At 37.5% G+C, this 20,486-nt stretch overlaps 1 protein-coding gene across 3 annotated transcripts; it reads right to left on the bottom strand.

The window, feature by feature from the left end:
• Nucleotides 1-3,206: 3,206 nt before the first annotated feature.
• Nucleotides 3,207-20,127, bottom strand: LOC121890400 (NACHT, LRR and PYD domains-containing protein 3-like). Of its 3 annotated transcripts, none has more exons than XM_042402609.1 (8): nucleotides 20,062-20,127; nucleotides 17,454-17,742; nucleotides 13,161-15,006; nucleotides 11,095-11,268; nucleotides 8,949-9,122; nucleotides 8,124-8,297; nucleotides 6,531-6,704; nucleotides 3,207-5,482 (listed from the first exon to the last, which is right to left on the bottom strand). In XM_042402609.1, exons 2-8 carry the CDS (start codon nucleotides 17,731-17,733, stop codon nucleotides 5,467-5,469), a joined length of 2,838 nt encoding a protein of 945 aa, XP_042258543.1. In that variant the 5' UTR covers nucleotides 17,734-17,742; nucleotides 20,062-20,127; the 3' UTR covers nucleotides 3,207-5,466. The 3 variants fall into 3 exon arrangements, with proteins under 3 accessions (XP_042258543.1, XP_042258541.1, XP_042258544.1); XM_042402607.1 differs by having other exon boundaries at nucleotides 17,454-17,745; nucleotides 20,062-20,094; XM_042402610.1 differs by having other exon boundaries at nucleotides 13,161-15,003; nucleotides 17,454-17,745; nucleotides 20,062-20,094.
• Between the last annotated feature and the right edge of the window lie 359 nt (nucleotides 20,128-20,486).

The following is a 20,486-nucleotide window of genomic DNA, read 5'->3' as shown; positions in this document are numbered from 1 at the left end:
GTCAAAACTTTGAACTCTACATTGTCCCACAATACAGAAATAGTAACTGAGCCACAGAAAGAGAAACTGGACTTTCATACATGAAGCATTTTGGTAAACGGGCAGACATATGTAATGTTGCTGACAAAAGTTAACTAAACCTGGTTTTGCTGTAACAATGACATATTTAATATTATGTTCCACTACAGCACTGTCTGTAAGCTGTGTAGCACATTTCCAGCCAGCTAAGATGATTATTGTTGGTCTGACATCAGCCATCTTGTTAAATTACTATACAATACCACTTTAAAGTGTTTTCAGTGATGCTGTGGAGCACATACTTTCATACTCTCTACACAAACTCCACTGCGTGTTGACTTTTATGTTGCTTTAACCCTGCTTGAGATCTCTTGCATGTACTGTAACCCCATAAAATACATTTTCAACAACCAGTCAGTTCCTGCCAAAAACATACACATGGTTGGTTTAAACAGTTTGATATTTGCTGGAGTTAGCTTAGTTATTTTCATTATTCATTGATCTACAGAATGTACAAATTAAAACATTGAATCAGAGTTATGAGTGTGCACTTCTCCTTTGTTTACAACTTAGACATTACAAACACACACAAAGCCACTTTGGTCTGTCTCTTGCTTGAATATGCAGATGTATAGATTATGATAAACTTAAAAAAGTGACAGATTTCAGCTTTGAATGCTAAAGATACCATTTGCATTTCAAGATCCATATAGTACTCTACATCATAGCAGAATCACAGCTGATGGCCTCCACATGTCTATATCGAATCTTTGGCTGTCTGTGTCAACCTGTCCTTGAAGATAGGTTGCAGTGGTTTCTCACGGATGTCATGGAAGGTTTTGGTTTTGCAGGATGTACAAATGTAGGCTGCAGTCGATGTCACATTCTGCAAAGCATATCTAACAAGTAAGAATATCAGACAGTATTACAAGCTGTACAAAAATTTGTACTTAAAAAAAACAAAAGAAAATGGTAGTTTTAAGTTTTTACTACTTCATCAAAGTTGCAAGAAATTCACCAGGCAGTGTTCAAATCTACAGTATGTCTTGTGTTACAATGAGTTTGAATAGCGACAGAACAACAAACACCTGACTTGACTGAGCTTAAAATCACAATATTTATATAATAATAATCAGGTCTTTTTGATAGCGTATTTTGATAGCTTATTAAATAAAACATCAACCAACAATAACCAATATTGAATTCTTTGCCATATTAACTTGTAGACAAACATTCTGAAGGTTTCTTGTCAAGAAATTGATGTTGTCACTTCTGCAAAACTAAACTAGCTTTTCTGTGGTGTTGTGTGACAGAACAACATTCTTACCTGCTGATAGTGGTTAGATACTGGTGTCTCTCAATGTGGCAGATGAAGGAATCTGTTCAGCACAGATGATCAGATGTGATCAGATGACAGCAGACAAACACATGTTGTACAAATGAGATCTTTGCCATCAGATCTCACCAGTAAAGATTTTTTTTCTTTTTCTTTTTTGCCTTGTATTCCTCAGTCTGTTTTGCCTTCATCTACAGGTTTACTTATATTTTTACATTAATATACAGTGTCCTATACCATTGTCTATCTGCAAAATATGACAACTATTAATATCTATATCATCAATACATACATTATGTACTGTCATGCCATGTTGATAATTATTATTGTTATTATTATACACATATTCACCTGTTGAGCAAACATGACACATAAAATACAAAGAAACGGAATATGTATGTTTACTGTACATATAATCGTACATTAGGCGTCACTTTAATGTCTGACATTAATAACACAAACGCAATGACAACATCACTGCTGACTATAGTTAATGCAGGTCAATTTGGTGCTAGAAATTCAGATTAACTTAGTTTACACTGAACACACCTCATTGGCTGCTTGTTACAGAAAAGAGGAAAACGGATTTCTTCTCTAAACCTGACCCCTCTTAAGTGCATCATATCGTGTCATTATCTTGTAGCTTATGTGGGATAAAGATGCATAACTTTTTCACAACTTTACAACTAACTTAAACTACTTGGAGGTGTGTTACATGACAGTATCTACCCACTTTGCAAAGGATGTGCAATGACAATTATAGTCCCTGAACATTAGTTCCACGCTACTGAGTTCCATCATCTACAGTCACTTTAACACTAAAGTGACTTTAACACTACACTATTGACACTAACATATACTAATATAAATTCTCTGTCAGCTACACTCAGAAATAAAATGAGGTACTAGGTATATTATAGGAAACAAAACAGGCATATTTTTTTGCATTTTATGAAGGATGTGTGTCATGTGTGGACTATGTCTTGGATTGCTTTTTTCTACTTAGTGTGTATGTATCTTTTATTGTGTATGTTAAGTATTTGGCATTTGGATCTTAATTCTTCTCTATTTTTTGACATTCTATACACAACATGATTAATAGAAACATCTCTAACTAGATTTACTGTCCTCTCCCCACATTTTTTAAAATGTCTTCTTTCATGTATTTATTTCTCCTTGTTGTGAGTGTTCAGTCTGTATGGATTGCTGTTTTCTTGTATCGTCACTTGATGGTGCTGTGTCCTTGTTTTTATATTGCGTTTGATCTCAGAATTAAAGTTAAGGAATAAAGAAAACACAAACAATCTAAAGTTAGAAAATTCCCTGGAAAGAACCAAGTACATTAGCACTAAAAGGTCACATAAAGACTGTGTTCAGTTGGTACACTTCCAATTAATGAATTCCAGTTGCTAAGCTAGCATAAGCTTAAGACTCATGCATAAGCAGAAGTCTTTTAGTCAGCACTGTTTTGTCTACGGAAAAACATACAATTCAACATATATGAGAATAAAGTTTCCAATAATTAATGATGGCTGATTAAATATTAACTCAGGTGTAAATGGAAATCTACAAATAGCACCAAACTACACAGACAATTCTTTCCTGGAAACTTTGAATAAATTAATAAGAACTTATAAGGACCTTTAAAATAAAGTGTGACAAAAACGCAAATGGCGTGTCCTGGTGGTCCAGTGGTTAGGCAAAAAAATCTAACAGATCCACAGATATCCAAAACAAAGGACACAGGTTCAATCAAATATGGCTCATTTATAAACAAAGACAGAAAAAATAACTAAAAAAATAGATGTTATGCATGAAGCTGAAGCTTGACACAGGATAAAAATGCTGCAAGTTAATTTATTTCCAAAGATGTTAAAATTTGGTCTTTGTTTGCCACCACCACCACCATCATCTCACCACCCTCCCTTCAGAAGTGTATAAAACTTCTCAAAACCAACATTACAGAATGCTTTACACAAAACTAACACAAACATACAGGAAGAAAATAAAACAGTAAAACAGACATAAGATTCAAATTTTAGATGTACAGCATATAAAACAAAAATAATTGGTACATCAGTGGATAAAAATTAGTTTTAAGAAGTGATATAAAGGAAGATAATGACTTATCAGACTGAGCTCCTCAAACCGATTGATCCAGAATCCTGACAGCAAAGACCAGGGCCCATATTTATCTGTGCTGATAATCAGCACTAATTCATTTCCTGCCACTCAGTGTGAAGTTATAGAAAAACAAGCTGCATTCATGCAAATCATGGCTTTATTTATTTAATGATTCATTAGTTTTAAACTACTGATGGTAGAGATATATTTAAAAGACCTGTAAGGACACAGAAGTCAACAGGAGGTTTAGCTGGACATGAGTTGGACAGTGGAGAAGATACATTTTTTAATCAAATCAATCATTAATCAAATCATTAAGTTTTTAATGAAGTTGTGCACACAGTCTGTTTGCATCATTATTGCTGTGTGCAGTGTTGTACAATACATGCAAGATGCTTGTTAAATATCATGAGATATAAACCAGTCATTTTTTTTTTTTTTTGCATATCATCATCATCATCGTCATCAACCACTATTTAAACAGGGAGGGCCATTGAGAACAAGCTCTCTTTTACATGGACACCCTGAGTAAAGTACATAAAAGTACACGAAACAATAAAGGTACATATCAACAAACAATAAAAGCTCACAAAAATGACAGTATCAACAGATTATAAACCAAAAAGGCCAAAGACATCAACATAAGGAACAACATCAATTTAAAAAAACTGCACTCACACTGCTCTATGTCAGTCAGAAGAGATTAAAATTGATTAAAAGGGATTAGCCTGTCTAATTTTACAAGCTTCTGCAGATTGTTCCTCTTGTATAGAGCATCGTACTTAAAAGCCAGTTTCACAATCTCAGTACTAACATGATGATTTTCGAGGACTAGGTGCATTTTTCTTGGGACCTAGTGCAGTGTGACAATGATCTATAGTTAAAAAGACATAAAAAAGCATATAAAAGCTAAATACCCATACCTTTAATATTTATAGACAGAGCAACTTTGAAATGTAATCTGGAGCCATGAAGAGCCTTTAAATGTAATCGATCAAATCTTTCAAGTCAATCCTAAAACAATCAGGTAACCAGTGATGTGATTTTCCTGGTTTTAGTTAAAAGGATAAACAGGACTGGACGAGCTGCTGATCATCAAAACTGGAATCAAAAAATACGAAGTTTTTCACTACAGGCTTGATGTTGTTATCAACAAAACCAAGATAGGATTTGACCTGTGCATGCAGGTTTTCTGGACCAATGATAAATTCATGTGTTCTCCACATGATGTTTCTACAGAACATCATTTAAATAAATACAGAGTGTCCTCACAATGTTACACTTTATCATAATGGGGGAAATACAGCTGTGCAACAGTGACGATTCTGTCAGAACCGACAATGATGGAAGTCATGAATCAAACTTTGATCTGGCTTAATGCACGTCGTAAAGATAATGAGCATGACAAGGGTCCTCAGTTACAGCCCACTAAAACTTTTATTTGAACACAATCATGTCAGTTGCATAATGAAGGATATCTCAACTTCATTACAACAGGTCAAATATTTTATGTGGTTATTTTTTATTTAGGCTACTTCAAATAACAGCAGAGCTACAGCCTGATATTTGAGAGAGGAGGATGCACCTTAACAATATTTGTTTACATTGTTAAAACAGCGATGTTTCACTGTCTCCCAGGAGTAATCCATCTCCTGCTGAAAGCTAAAATAAAATTCTCTTCAGCTTCATAAATTAGTTTTAGTCCTTGTTAACTCTCAGTGCGATTCCGAGATGCTTGATAAATAGGGGCCCAGGGTCAGAGTCTGACTTATAACACCTGTTTTTTCATCTTTTCTGCATCAAATAGGTCATGTATATCAAATTTCTAAAGTGCTGACTTCAACAAAATTCAGAGATAACTGTTCAGTTTGTAGACAGCTAAGAGACTTAAGTGAAGAAGACGAAATCTAGATCCAGACTCCGGTCCAGATGGATCATCAGGGTACAACTGATCCTCTCTCAACACAACTGGATGTTCACTCACACTCTTAAAGAAACTCCCATCTGATGAGAGAAGAAGAAACAACAGAGGTCATAAATCAGTGTTTAGTGAGACTCACTTCATCAGCTGTCAGTCAGTGATGCAGCACATCCAGTAAAAAGAGCAGCAGGGACATCAGTCCTGTTTAGACCAGAAGTGGAACAGCTGTGCAGCGTAGCAAGCTTCCTTTCAGCTCTCATGTTAACGTATTGGAGTGAACACACTGAGCTCCAAGCTCACAGACCTGCAGAGACGTTTGCTATCAAGCCTGTGTACTTTGCAGATTTTACTGAAGTACACAGAGGAAATAAACTGCTGAGAGTCATGAACACATCATTACCGCAGGAATAGAGACATTCACTCATCAGTTTACTGATACATGTGAACTTTTATAAAAGTTTAAAAGCTACAGAGTCTGTGGCATTTGAAGACCTTTCTTGCTGTTTAATCATCACATGACAATCAGTCAGAGCTCTCAGCTAAACACCTGCTGTGATTCCTAGTCTTCAGCAGAGGTTCTAGTCTGTATAAAGACCACATGGTTACTAAACATAATAATGGTTCTGTGAAATCAGAGCCATAGATTTGAAGGCTTCAGTCAGACTGATCTTAGAGCTCTGACAAAGATGAACTGATCAATTCTTTAGTGTTGAAATGAGAGAATAAACACTTTCAGATCAAACTTGATGGTACGATAGTTTGATGATGAGGACCACTGTCTCTCTATATATTGTAAGGCTGTCAACTGTAATCCAGCTTTATTTCCTGCGGGCATGAACGCAACAACAACATATCAACTCAAACACATGATCACAACAAGTTTCCGGCTGATCTCATTGGCTGACTGTTCTCTCTCTCTCTCTCTCTCTCTCTCTCTCTCTCTCTATCTCTCTGTCTTTCTGTCCAATCCTGAAGCCTGTCACCATTCTCCTCTCAGAGCTTCACTGAGAGAAGCAGCCACTGAGAAGGTTGGAGGTTCACCAGGCAATACTGGACCTTTGCTTTGATACTAACTGTGTTTAGTACAATATGGCTGAAACCAGCATGGACTGACTCCAACTCTCTACTGACCTCAGATACTTCAGTCTATAGTGTGGACTCTCCTTAAGATCAGACAGCAGCTTCATGTCTGAGTCTCGCAGGTTGTTTCCAATCAGATCCAGCTCTGTCAGATGGGAGGGGTTGGACTTCAGAGCTGAGGCAAGAGAAGCACAGCTGATCCCTGACAAACTGCAGTACCTCAATCTGAATAAAGAATAAATAATGTCACTTTAAAAGACAAGGTTCTCTTTGAAATCCTTCAGTGTCTCATAATGTGCTCAGAGCTGAAGAAGGTTTAGAATGTAGAAGTTTAGAAAATGGAAAATCCAAACACCTGAACCCAACAGGATGCGGGTCCAAAACTGTCGAATACAAACAGTGAAAATTAGTTCTCATTAATATTAATGACAACATGCTGCTACTTCAATAAAGACATAGTAACTTCAGCTCTTAAAATGTGCAGCTCCACCACTGACTCCATCTATACAAACTCATGTTGTGCAGCCAAACACAAGAAAAAGTGTAAAACGACTAAAACATGACATATCTATAGTTTTTAGGCCAACATGAGCAGAAGAGTTGAGCAAGAACAATAACAGACCTGTGTCACTTGTGCTGATGAGCTTCATCATTATGCACATTTAAAAAACATAATTCCTATCCCATAAAGCAACACATGGATTGTCAGTACCTGCTGTTTCAACTTTATCACTTTGAGCACAGACAGCAGAAACTGAGAGTCTGTTCATTACTTAATCTGCACTGTTTGTATTTGTGTACAAATCATCAGTCTCACGGTTGCACATCTTGTAAACAGAGATAATATCTTGTTAACAACAACAAACAAGAGCTCTGATCGGTGTGTGGAGTCTTTTTTCAGTCTGTTTCTCCTGTAGATGTGATCTCTAGATCCCCTATGAGACAGCCAGAGTTAGCTGACCATCCTGAGTCATGGCAGCCCTCTAAATTGCAGCGGGTCCACAGACTGAAAGTATTTACATCATGGTTTACAGGACTGTCATAACTCAAGGTAGCTAATATAACAACTAGCATGTACATTACTTTTAAACTCAAATTAAGATTTCCACTAAGTAGACATTTTACACATGCTGTTCTAACAGAACCATTTACAACAAGTAACCACTGCATACACACAGTACAGTACACATGTACACATGTTTACTGAGTAAAGGCACAAAATGCAAAGATTGATCTCTGGATTTAAATAATTGATTATTGATCATTCAAATAATCACAATTAATTGGAAAATCTATTATTTTGTCCAGACCTAAAGTTTATAAGATGGAAACTCAAACAACTGAACCCAACAGGATGCAGATTAAAAACTTAAAAACTAAAAACTAATAGAAAACAGTGTAAGAGGGTCAGAGTGAATTATTAACTGTAGGATTTTTCTTGTTATATAAAGGTTTTAAATGTACAGCCCAACATTGCTCTGACACAGTCAGTGGACTAAACCACTGAAGAAGAAAAGAGATTTTCCCATTAAGATACAGGACACACTTAGGATCAGCATAATATCAGCTTTATGTCTGCAGTTTAATGTCACTACAAATTTCATATCATTGATCTCAGCTCTGAAGTAAAAAATGGTGTCTGACCTTAGAGTCTCCAGTCTACAGTGTGGACTCTCCAGAAAATCACACAGCTGCTTCATTCCTGAATTCTGAAGCTCATTTTTACTCAGCTGCAGCTCTCTCAGATGGGAGGGGTTGGACTTCAGAGCTGAGGCCAGAGAAGCACAGTTGATCTCTGTTAAACTGCAGCCACTCAATCTGAATAAAGAATAAACAATGTAGATAAAAATATATTTATAATCCAATCAGATGTGTAGTTCTACATTACTATGTCCTAATCAAGGAGCTTTTCTCTAAAATAAGTAGAGTGCCTTTGTTGTTGTGTTATTGTGGATCATCATAATGTCAGCCTTTTACAGACATCATCCAAATGTCATCACAACATTCAGACATATATTCATGTCAACACCGATCCATAACAAAGTACTTTCAACACCTGTATTGATCTTCCTGTGTCCCTGTATGTGTGTGTCCTGAAGTATCGATAACAATGATCGGACATTATTCACATTAAAAGAATATAATAAAGAAATTTTTCTCTTTCAGCAAGTAAACTTGATCAATTTAAAACAGATATTAGTCGTGAGGATCTTATGTATACAAATGTGACTCTTTTCCAAAAATTATAAACATCATAGTACTTTAACAACTAACAGTGGACATTTTCTAAAGTTTCTTTAAGAATCAGCCATCTGTTATAGCTACAGACTAAACTTTGTACAGTAAAAAAATAAATAAATATGGAAAAAAGAAAATGAACATCATAGATGTAAGTTATGTGTGTACATAAATCAGGTTCAATTGTTAAACATTAAGATCAACATAGTAACAGACAGGCAATGAACTGACCTCAAAGTCTTCAGTCTACAGTGTGGATTCTTCAGAAAATCACACAGCAGCTTCACTCCTGAATTCTGAAGCTCATTGTCACTTAGCTGCAGCTCTGTCAGATGGGAGGGGTTGGACTTCAGAGCTGAGGCCAGAGAAGCACAGCTAATCTCTGACAACCTGCAGTCCCACAATCTGAATAAAGAATAAATTATGTAGATAAAAATACATTTATAATCCAGTCAAATGTGTTCAGGTTTTAAATTTGTAGTTCAACATTACTATGTCCTTATCAATGAGCTTTTATCTAAAAAGTCATAGTCATAGTGTGTCATAGTATTATTGTGGATCATCATAATGTCAGCCTTCTACAGACATCATCAAAATGCCACCACAACATTCAGACACATATTCATGTCAACGCTGATTCATAAAATGCTGCTGAATTCGGTCAAGTCTGTAATTAGAGGATCAATATGAAATCAGACATATTGGATTAAAAACCTGTTCATTATTTATTACATGACCTCCTTCTTCCTGTATTTAGTGGTTTAGTAGGTATGTATAATTAAAACTTGTTATTGGTGGTAGTAATGATTACTGCTGTCCATACTGACTGTGAAGTGGTCTCTTCCTGACACAGCCACACTGTGTGAAATGAGTTCATAAGTAGATAGATCAAAAGGAAATAAAGGAAGTCAGTGATTTTAAATTTTTAGGTGTCATTTTGGATTCCCATCTCAAATTTGATAAGCATGTTAAAAAGCTATGCAAGACAGTAAAGACAAATCTGAACTGTTTTAGAATAATAAGACATTACATACCCCTTAAGTCAGCTCAACTGTTTATGTATGCCATGATATTTTCACATTTATCCTATTGTGTTACTCTATGGAGTCAGGCTTCACAGTCAACTGTCAAACCTGTTACATTACTATACAAACAAGCACTGAAAATAATGGATCAAAAAGAAATGAAATTGCACCGTTATATAATTCTGAAAAAGTACAAGTTGCTTAGCTTTGTCAAGTTTTCTTTTTTAAAACTGATTTTTAAATGCCTGAATAATCTCACCCCTACTGTACTTTGCTCATATGTATCAAAAATAAACACCAATAGAATCACCACAAGGGGATCAGCAAATGGCAACTGCAGGGTGGCACAGCACAAAACTACTTTCGGTCAGTCATCTTTTTCAGTAAAAGGGATACATCTTTGGAATGCCCTACCAACAGAAATAAAAGTACAAACTGATCTGGAAACATTTAATGAAACACTGGCTGAAACAAAACCAATCCTGCCATCATTGAGCAATGATCATGCACTTGTGTATGCACACATGCACACATGCACAAGGAAAATGTATACACAGGTAGAGGAACAGATAAATACAGATAAACATACATGCATACTGATACAGACTATGCATGAATGTACATGGACACATGCACCTATAAATATTATGCACACAAACACATCATAGTCATGAATTAGGGAACATACACATGTGCACACATATACAACAAATGTAAATTGATTGTTATGTGATGTAAATACTGTTGTTATTGAGAATGTCATTATTTATTATGAGCTCTATTTAACTAATGTATTTCTGGTAATGATATGTTATGACTGTCTTTAAGTAGAAAAGCCTAACCAGGGACAGGTGTCACATATTAGACTTGGCTAGAAATCCTATATGCAATACATCTGTTTCATGTTACTTTAACCTGTTACAATGTTGTTGTTTTTTGCATCGTCCCTAACAAATAAACTAAAAAAAAGTTCAGCTGAAGCTAATATAAGGCTTTGACAGTGTGGTAGACTCCCACTTAATTTGTCTAACTCAAAGTTACAGACTAGTACAAAATTCTGTCTTTGAGTTATGATCCCTCCACTGCAGCTCAGTAAGGAAACACTGAAGAAACACAGACACTTACTTGATATGTAGAACTCAGACTGCTGAAGTCTCATATTAGTTTAAACTTCGGAAGTCAGTTTTAGACAGAACAAGACTATGTATTTTAAATTCCTGAAAACATTTAATTCTACAGATTTGTGCTCAGGCAAATCTTGAAAATTTATGAACCAAACATCTGACACTTCAGTGAAGGATTTGAATTGAATAAATAGAAAAAACTACCAAAGATACAGCCAGTGAACTGACCTCAGAGTCTCCAGTCTACAGTTTTGACTTTCCAGTCCAGCTGACAGCAGATTCACTCCAGAATCATACAGGTTGTTTCCACTCAAATCCAGCTGTCTCAGATGGGAGGGGTTGGACTTCAGAGCTGAGGCCACAACCTTACAGTGAGTCTCTGAGAGTCCACATTGAGAAAGCCTGATATGAAACATATTGCAACATATGTAATCATGAAAGAGGACACTTCATATTTACTTCATGCATTGGATGATGAAACAGTTTGACATTCCCTATTTAGATTAACATTTGCTCTTCACATCAGTTGTTCACCTAATCTATTTTTTTGATTTTTTAAGGGGGGGGGGGGGGGGCTGTTATTCCTTTAACAGAAATAACAGGAAACAAAGGGGGAGGGCTGTTATTCCTGTAACAGAAATAACAGGAAACAAAAGGAAAGAGTAAGAAAGACAGAGAATGACATGCAACAAAGGTCAACCACCAGATTGCAGACATAGCCTACTGAATCTTAACCAGTAGACTACCAGAACACTCCCAGGTCAACTAATCTAATCTCGCTGAATGGGACAATAATTCTCATCATTCTCTCATACCTGCAGACTTTTAATCTTTGTTTTTCTTTAATCTTGCAGATGAAAATGGAGTTAAATTGAGGCTTCCATACTGTGCAAAGTCTGTCTGTGTGATCTGATCCCATGTTTGTCTCCACAAAGTTAGCATCAGGCCATCTTGATTAGAAAAACATTTTTACTGTCCACCATTTTCAATTTGACTCCAGGATATTTTTACTCAGTTCAACTCAGTGAACAGTTACAGTTGAGAAAGGTCATCTCTCTTTGCTATGTGCTGCTGTCAGGTTCACATCCATAAGTGGGAAAATTTAGTGACTGTTGACAGACAGACATGAAACAAATTGCTTCACAATATTACACCTGTACATAATTAAATATTAATGTAATAAATCATTTAGATGTGCATGACAGATTAGTACATGACATTTAGTTGTCAACATTCTTTTCTGAGAATTCGAAAATCTGATTCAACACACAAACACAATTAACAAACCAATAAGGTTGACTTATTTTAAACATGATGTCATCAGAAAGATGTTATCAGGGCATCATCATTAAAATATAACATTGACCTTTAATTGACTTTTAACAAATAATATAAGATCTCTTTAAACAGTCTGAATTCTACCATTACTGTTTCTTTCTGTGATTAACAGAATATAAGAAAGCAAGATAAAAACAAGATTATGTAACACAACTTCCTTCTTTAAAATAAAAAGTTGAATTAATGAAAATAAAAGGCACCATTGCTCGGTTCAACATATTCAGGGGTTTTGTCTCGTATGACCAGTAGTTTACAAAGGCGTATGTTGGTTAATGTTGGCAAACTTTAGATATTGTTGTATAACTGACACTACTGAATCAGTCTGCTGGTTTGCTGCTACCCCATGCTCACTATGAAATGGCTCAGAAAGGATGAGGAAAAAATGATGATGATGAAAGCAATTCTCTCTGACTTCAGAAATCACCTTTGGAAAACAATACAGATCTTATTTTAAACTCTTAATGATAATAATAAAACTATTGTTGGTCTGATTATATATGATTTGCAGAACCTACACATGTAATAATAACTTAACTGTATGCACCGATAACTGTAAAATACTGATATATGTTGTGATAAAATACTGTTGTAACAAAACCTCAACCACAACCTCTACAGTCCTTCATTTGTTTTACCAGGTTTGAATGGCACCTCCATCACCCAAAGGAAGATTAAAAGAAGAAAAATCTGTAAAATTCAATAATTACTGGAATTAAATAGAATAACTGTGTTCATTAACCTAACAGCTACAAACACTACCAACCAAAAAATCAACATTATTTGCAAATTTGAAACAGCTCAAGGACATCTGTGACTAAATATAACTTACATATTATTTTTGCTATAAACAAGTAGAGCACTATTTTAACAATAATAAGAACTTTATATTATTTGTATTTGAAGAACTAAACTACTAATCTACATTGATTTATAATGCTAATCTCATCTGGACTTACACAGCCTTTCTGCAGTTCCTCACAGCTGGGATCAGTCTCCATCGTCCCTCCAGCGATGTGTTGTACTTGTTCAGGTCCAACTCATCCAGAACCTCCTCTGACATCTGCAGCATGTAGGCCAGAGCTGAGCAGTGGATCTCAGAGAGTTTCTTCTCTGATCTGTTCTCTGACTTTAGGAACTCTTGGATCTCCTGATGTACTGAGCGGTCGTTCATCTCCATCAGACAGTGGAAGATGTTGATGTTTCTGTCAGGAGAGATATCCTCAGTGTTTATCTTCTTCAAATTGTTGATGACTTTCTGGATGATTCTTGGACTGTTCTCTGTCTGACCCAGCAGGCCTCCTAAGAGTCTCTGGTTGGACTCCAGAGAGAGGCCATGAAGGAAGCGAACAAACAGGTCCAGGTGGCCATTTTCACTTCTGAGAGATTTCTTCATGGCTCTATTCAGGAAGTCATCCAGGGATGATTTACTGTAGTCTTCTCCCAAGAAGCACTTCAGTACCTCAGTGTTGCCATTGGTGTAACAGTGGTACATGTAGACTGCAGCCAGAAACTCCTGAACGCTCAGATGAACAAAGCAGTAGACTTTTTTCTGGAAGATCACATTCTCCCTTTTGAAGATCTCTGTACAAACTCCTGATAACTCCGAGGCCTCTGTGACATCAAGACCACACTGCTCCAGGTCTTTTTGGTAGAACATTATGTTCCCTTTCTCCAGATGTTCAAATGCCAGCCTCCCCAGCTTCAGAAGAACTTCCCTGTCAGCGTCCATCAGCTCCTGTGGACTCGTTTCATGTCCCTCATCATACTTCTTCATCTTTGTCTGAACCTGTGGACTAATCTCATGTCCCTTATCATACTTGTGCTTCTTCCTCTTTGTCTGAACCACCAGAAAGTGTGAGTACAGGTTAGTCAGGGTCTTGGGCAGCTCTCCTCCCTGATCTTTAGTCAACATGTGCTTCAGAACTGTAGCACTGATCCAGCAGAAAACTGGGATGTGACACATAATGTGGAGGCTCCTGGATGTCTTGATGTGTTCGATGATTCTGCTGGCCAGCTCTTCATTGCTGTATCTCCTCCTGAAGAACATCTCCTTCTGGGTGTCAGTGAAGCCTCGTACTTCTGTTACCCTGTCAACCCCTGTCAGAGGGATCTGATTGGTTGCTGCAGGTCGGGAAGTTATCCAAACAAGAGCCAAGGGAAGCAGGTTCCCTTCAATGAGGTTTGTCAGCAGCACGCTGACTGATGACTTCTGTGTGACATCAGACACAACCTTCCTGTTCTTGAAATTCAGTGAAAGTCTGCTTTCATCCAGGCCATCAAAGATGAACAAAACTTTAAGGCCAGCAAGCTTCTCTGCTGTGACCTTTTGTAATGTTGGATGGAAATCATGGATCAGCATGAGGAGACTGTACTGCTCATCTTTGATCAAGTTCAGCTCTCTAAACGAAAGCAGAATCACAAGGCTGATATCATGGTTTTTCGAACCCTCTGCCCAGTCCAGAGTGAACTTCTGTACTGAGAAGGTTTTTCCAATGCCAGCAACGCCGCTCATAAGAACAACTCTGATGATGTGTTCTTGTTGGTCAGGTAAGACTTTAAAGATGTCGTGGCACTTGATTGGAGTGTCATGGAGGGTCTCCATCTTGGAAGCTGTCTCAAGCTGTGTCACCTCATGTTGGGTATTAACCTCTTCACTCCTTCCCTCTATGATGTAGAGCTCAGTGTAGATCCTGTTGAGAAGGGTTCTACTTCCTGATTCATCCGTTCCTTCAGTCACACGTTGAAATTTCCTTCTCAGACTTCTCTTATATAGCTCTGAAACCATGTCCAGATCACCATCTGCTGAAAGAGAAGAAAAATTTAGATTTGAAGAACTATTAATGTATTTACTTGCACTTCTGTAACCAGGTTACTCAGACAAACCAGGTCTTGTGGGTAATCAGGGAACGTTTTAACATGCACAGTACTGGTTACTATAAATCTGTGTGTACAAGCAACAAATCAATGACCATATTTCTCTACACTGACCTTATTCTCAAAGCGTGCCTTTCCAATTTTATCAGTATTATTGATAGAAGACGTCTGTTAAAATGTTAAATGGGCGGGCTTTGTTGTTGCTACTTTATGACAAGTTCAGCCTGCTGTGCACTGAGAATTTGTCCACACCAAGCAACAACCTCCAGGGCTGAAAAATGAAGCCAATGTGGAAGTGCCAAAAACTGCACTTCCTTAAATGGCCACTTGGCCACTTTGGCTGGCTCCAAAAGAGAGTCAATCCCCAATATAAGTACGGGGACCGCTTTGAGTGGCAGGTCTCTACCCGTTAGGTGGCTTGTTTCAGCAACCAGGCTTCATTCGGCCTGCCTCATCTCCACCTCTTTGCCCATTTTGGTTTAGACTAGAGTTAGGTGGAGTCAGGCACTGCCAAGATGATGATGGACGGAGCCGGCCACTTTGAGCTTCAAAACGGCTCTTCAGAATCCGATGGGTTATGTCATGGTGGCCATGTCCATATTTTTTACATTCTATGGTCCACACCATTACCACGCTGGTACAACTGTGGTAGGCAGAGTCTGCACACAATTTGACAGTTATCATAGCTGGCAGATACACCAGATCTGGTGCCAAATTTCCGGGCGAGAGCGGCGTTAACGTCAGCACAACATACAAACACAAACAAGTCAAGGGAGATTGATAAGACAGAGAACTGATGAATGTCATTCAGGCTTATATAAAATCATATTGTGAATATGATTGTCCATGCTGGCAATTATTTGTCAGCTAGGGAAGTTACCATGGCTTTTGTCTTGTAAGCCGTTATCGTTGTTTGTTTTGTCAGTTGACAATTACGTGGTTGTTGCCACTGGCTGACAGATTACAGGCAGATTACATTTCATTTAAACAGTTTTCCTGGCCTTTGCCATTACGTGTTAAGCGGTACACTGGCACACTGAAATGGAGCGGACCCAATCACAAGCCAGTAGGAAAAAAAACAGACAAACAAGCCGGGAGTAACCATGGCTAGTGAGGATTATCCATGCCTTTTTCAATATTAACTTTAAATGAAAAGATGGAGTTAATCGTCAAAGGGAGACCTTCACCAGAGCTAATTTGGTGCAAAAAACCAAGCCTTTTTTCAACTCCAGGATTTCATTTTCAAGTAACTTCCAATAATGTGATCAAAGGGTAAATTTTTAAAATCTCATAACGTCCGCCATGCCAGCTAATATTATTCTGGCCGCTGCTGCCACTTTTGTGTATGGCATGGTTCATTTCAGCCTGGTCACCAGAATAAAACGTTGGCTGTTTACGTTTCTGCAAACCACAGAAATGTTGAATATCTATGTTTCAACATGTGAAATACTCAGCATATTAACATTTTAACAAAACATATGATATCAACATTTCTACAAAACGTAGCATATCAACATTTCCAAAATACGTATCATCTCAACATTTCTAAAGTGACGTAGTTCACATGGCCATCTATATGAGCTGATCTTTCCTATTAGGAGGAGGAGGGGCTGGCAGATGGTTAGTAAGTTTCTTGGCATCAAGTTAGAAGTCAGCAGAGAGTATGGTTCGAGTATGGTTCGAGACCACCTCGAAACCAATGTCCGCTTCCCATTTCAACTGTCAAAAGCAGGTGTTATTAGCGAGACATTGGCCGTTTTTATTTTTTATTTTTATTTTTTTTATTATATTTTTTTTATTTTAACCCAAACCATGATCTTTCCCTAACCCTAACCAAGTGGTCTTTGTGCCTAAACCTAACCAGACCTTAACCACAGCGTTGCCACACCATAAAACATCATTATTCAATGGGTAGAAATGTTAATGTGGTATGTTGATATGATACATATTTCACGTGTTGAAACGTATATATTCAATGTTTCTGTGGTTTGCAGAAACATTCAATGCCAATGTTTTCTTCTGGAGATTGGGTTGTTTATTTGGGAAAATGGTCATTAATATGCACATGTTGCTAATGTTGGCTGTGAGCATGCTGTGATGTCTGTGTGTGAGATTTGTAGGCTTATTGGATGTTGTTAGTTTTGTGTGGTAGGAGGGTGGCTGTCATGCATTCATTTCTAAATGTTCGGTGGTAGGGTTCCATCAGTGACATGGACACACAAACAAACTGCTGTATGTTTTACTTTTACTTTTACCATAAAGAATGACAAATCAATCTCTAAGATTATTTTTTAACACATTATTATTAATAGAATACTGTAACTCATAACTCATGCAATAATTTATGAAATACACGACACCGTTTTTCAACTTACCTTTTGGTCCTGAGCAGGAGTTTTGTAAACACTGCACCAGATCATTCCTGTTGATCTTTTCTAAAACCTTCATGGTTACCTGCAGAGCTCCAGGATCCTTATAGTTCTGTACCATTAGATCAACTGTGTCCCGCCTTTCTGCTCTCTCCAGCTGAGCCACTGGGATGCCTTTAGAGCCCTCCAGGATGTCATCCTGCTCCAGGAACCACTTGAAATCCTTAAACTCATCCTCTTTTAATTTTGCCAGAATTTTAAAGAGCTCCTCTTTAAGTTTCACCATTACAGCCCCCTGCTAAAAATAAGAGAGATTTTAAATAGGAAGGACATGTATTCAGTTCTCATCTCATGACATTTTACCAGTATAAGTTTTGTACATGTGCATGTTACATGTAAATCAAACAAACAACAGATGAACAACAACTGATGAATCAACTTCATGCATGAATCGTACATCAGTAACAACCAAATTTTATGCATGATCCATGATGATGAAGACACAAAATAGAAATGCATGGCAAAAATAGCATATTGTCAATATTTTAGAGACCACCCAAAATTTCACAAATCATGTTTTCAGGGCAGCTCATGTCTAAATGTCTCTGACCAAGACATTGTTGAAGGATGAACCCTCTTACTGCCTTTCTTGGAATAAGCTTCCATTATACAGTTCTTCTTAAATGATCTTTTTCCATTGCCTTTTTTCAAGTTTTGTCTGAGGGGAGGCCCACAGTCTCAAGGCCCAAAGGCATGCTCCTATGGCGCACTGCAAGCATCAGATTTGAAATGCCAACAACACAGAACCAACACAGGTTTGTCATTTAGTTCTTTGTATTAACCGCTGCATTAGTTGGATGTAACTAATGAATGAAAAGGAGAAATGCAGAGGAGGAAAGTAAAAGAGCGTCTGTGTCCACAGTAAAACATCTGCTGACTGTTTGATGGTTATTTTTTGTGCTTTAAAACGTGACTGCCGTGAAATAATAAGAATATAACATTTTATTTCTCTCATTCAGAGGTTTTGTTCTCACTAGCGCTCACTCTCCTTGCTCGACCACCACTTCGCCGTCCCTCTGTCTCTGGCTTGCCGGTGTTCAGCTGGTTTACGCTGTCTCTCTTTTTCGGCTGCAGAGAAAACAGCTTTGTTCACTGGGTCCTGGTTTGACGCTCCAAAATCGAAACAAGGTCGGAGTTGGGGCATTAAGAAATTTTGACGTGCCTCATAACGCTTTTAGTGCGTGTTCAGCCATTAAAGGTGTACTTCAAAACGCGCGTGTCAGATGCTTTCGGTGCATTTGAGCCTTCAGACTTTGAAAGCCCGTGCAGTAATAGAAATATTATCTGTAATACACAGTATAATAAACCCAGTTCTACCTCTCAAGTTAGTAGCCTCTTATTAGTTTACATTACTTTAACTACAACCATGTGTGTTTTCCAGCCATCACAAAGATAAACTTTGACTCTGGTTTAAATCCAACAAACGGACTTCAAATAAATATGATCAACTTCATAGTAGTCTATACAGCATCCACTCTGTTGGCCCTTTCAATTTTCTCTTTGATATAAGGTTTGAAGATCTTGCTGGAAAAGTCAGTGAAGATTTTAGCTACACCTGGTTTCAGCATGTTTCTGACTGCTGACCCATCTAATATTTGGACCTCACTGTCTGGGGCACTGTTTTGTGAGGCAGTGTCTGGGACACTGCTTATACTGTTCTCAAGGCAACTTAACTGGTCAGCCTTGTTTCCCAAGCGTAGTCCACCATGAAGGGAAAATGAGGGGGGGTAAGCCTGATTTTCGAGTTTGAAGAGGTTTTCTAGGTTCCCATAATCGGTCTGACAGGCAATGCTTCCCCCTTGTAGACTTAACATAATAGATAATTCTGGCCTCAGAGAGTGATTGTAAATTAAAGATTACATGAAATATGATTTAAATTTAATTCTGCATCCTCTCAGATACTGCTTTTAAAAGTCAAACATTCGTGCAACAGACATGATATTATAAACTCTAGCCTAGGTATTCAGATACTGTGATTTCCTTCTCACAACATCACTGAATTCACCATAAACTATTCACCTGAATAGTTTATGATGTTGTATATGGCATCATTGTAATCCTTGGCCATCAGAACATAGGGTTATACATCACCTTTTCTGTGTTATCATGTTTGATTCAGAAGATGTGATGCAAAATACATAATTCAGTTATGGCGGAAAGTAAATTGGTGGCCATGGCTGCCATGAGGCATTTTTGCAATGGCTCCATTTCTGAAAATGTTCAGGGCCCCAAACTGTACAAGTGTGCTATGCTTTTATGAAAAAGTGAACATCATTTTCACTTATCACCTGGACTATGGGTTGTTCTTAACTGTGACTTCTCTCTATTTTGACCGCAGCAGTGTGTCATGTTACATCACTGTGAGGATGCAGAAACCAGGAAAAGAAAAAAGGAAACAACGTTTGACGACGTCAATGCTGTGATCTCATATTTTTCTAACAGAGTTTAATCAACCAAGCAATTCATCCGAAAATAATCAGTCTGCTGATAATAATCAGCAGACTGATCAATAATGACAGTAAGTATTATTTTCAGCTCTAATTTTAACACTCACCGTGCCTCAGACTGTTTTCCTCCTTCTGCTCTGTTGACTTTGAAATGGAGTCTAGACAGAGTGAATACTTTCACTTTCAGTGTTCCTTCCTGGTTTTTTTATGCGTCTTTTTACTGGAAGTCAGGGGTGTGCGTGTGATTGAATGTGCGTGTACCAGGTATTTCTAATGTTGTGGGGATGTAAATCTGTTTACAGGACTCGCCTCCCTTTTGGGGACAAAAAACGAGTCCCCTTAACGTAAATCATTAAATTTAGGGTGAAGACTTATCTGTAGACTAGATGGTGAACATAGTGGATCATTTAGTAGGTAAAGAGCCAGATATTTCCCTCAGGAGTTGGTAGAAAGCAAACAACAACAGAGCTAAAAGAGAATGAATATTGGATTTACATTCACCAGGTGGACAGAAACACGACTCCAAATGAAT

Source organism: Thunnus maccoyii, chromosome 23 (genome assembly GCF_910596095.1).
Source record: "Thunnus maccoyii chromosome 23, fThuMac1.1, whole genome shotgun sequence".
NCBI classification, from domain to species: Eukaryota; Metazoa; Chordata; class Actinopteri; order Scombriformes; family Scombridae; genus Thunnus; species Thunnus maccoyii.
This window is presented reverse-complemented; position numbering and strand designations above follow the sequence as displayed.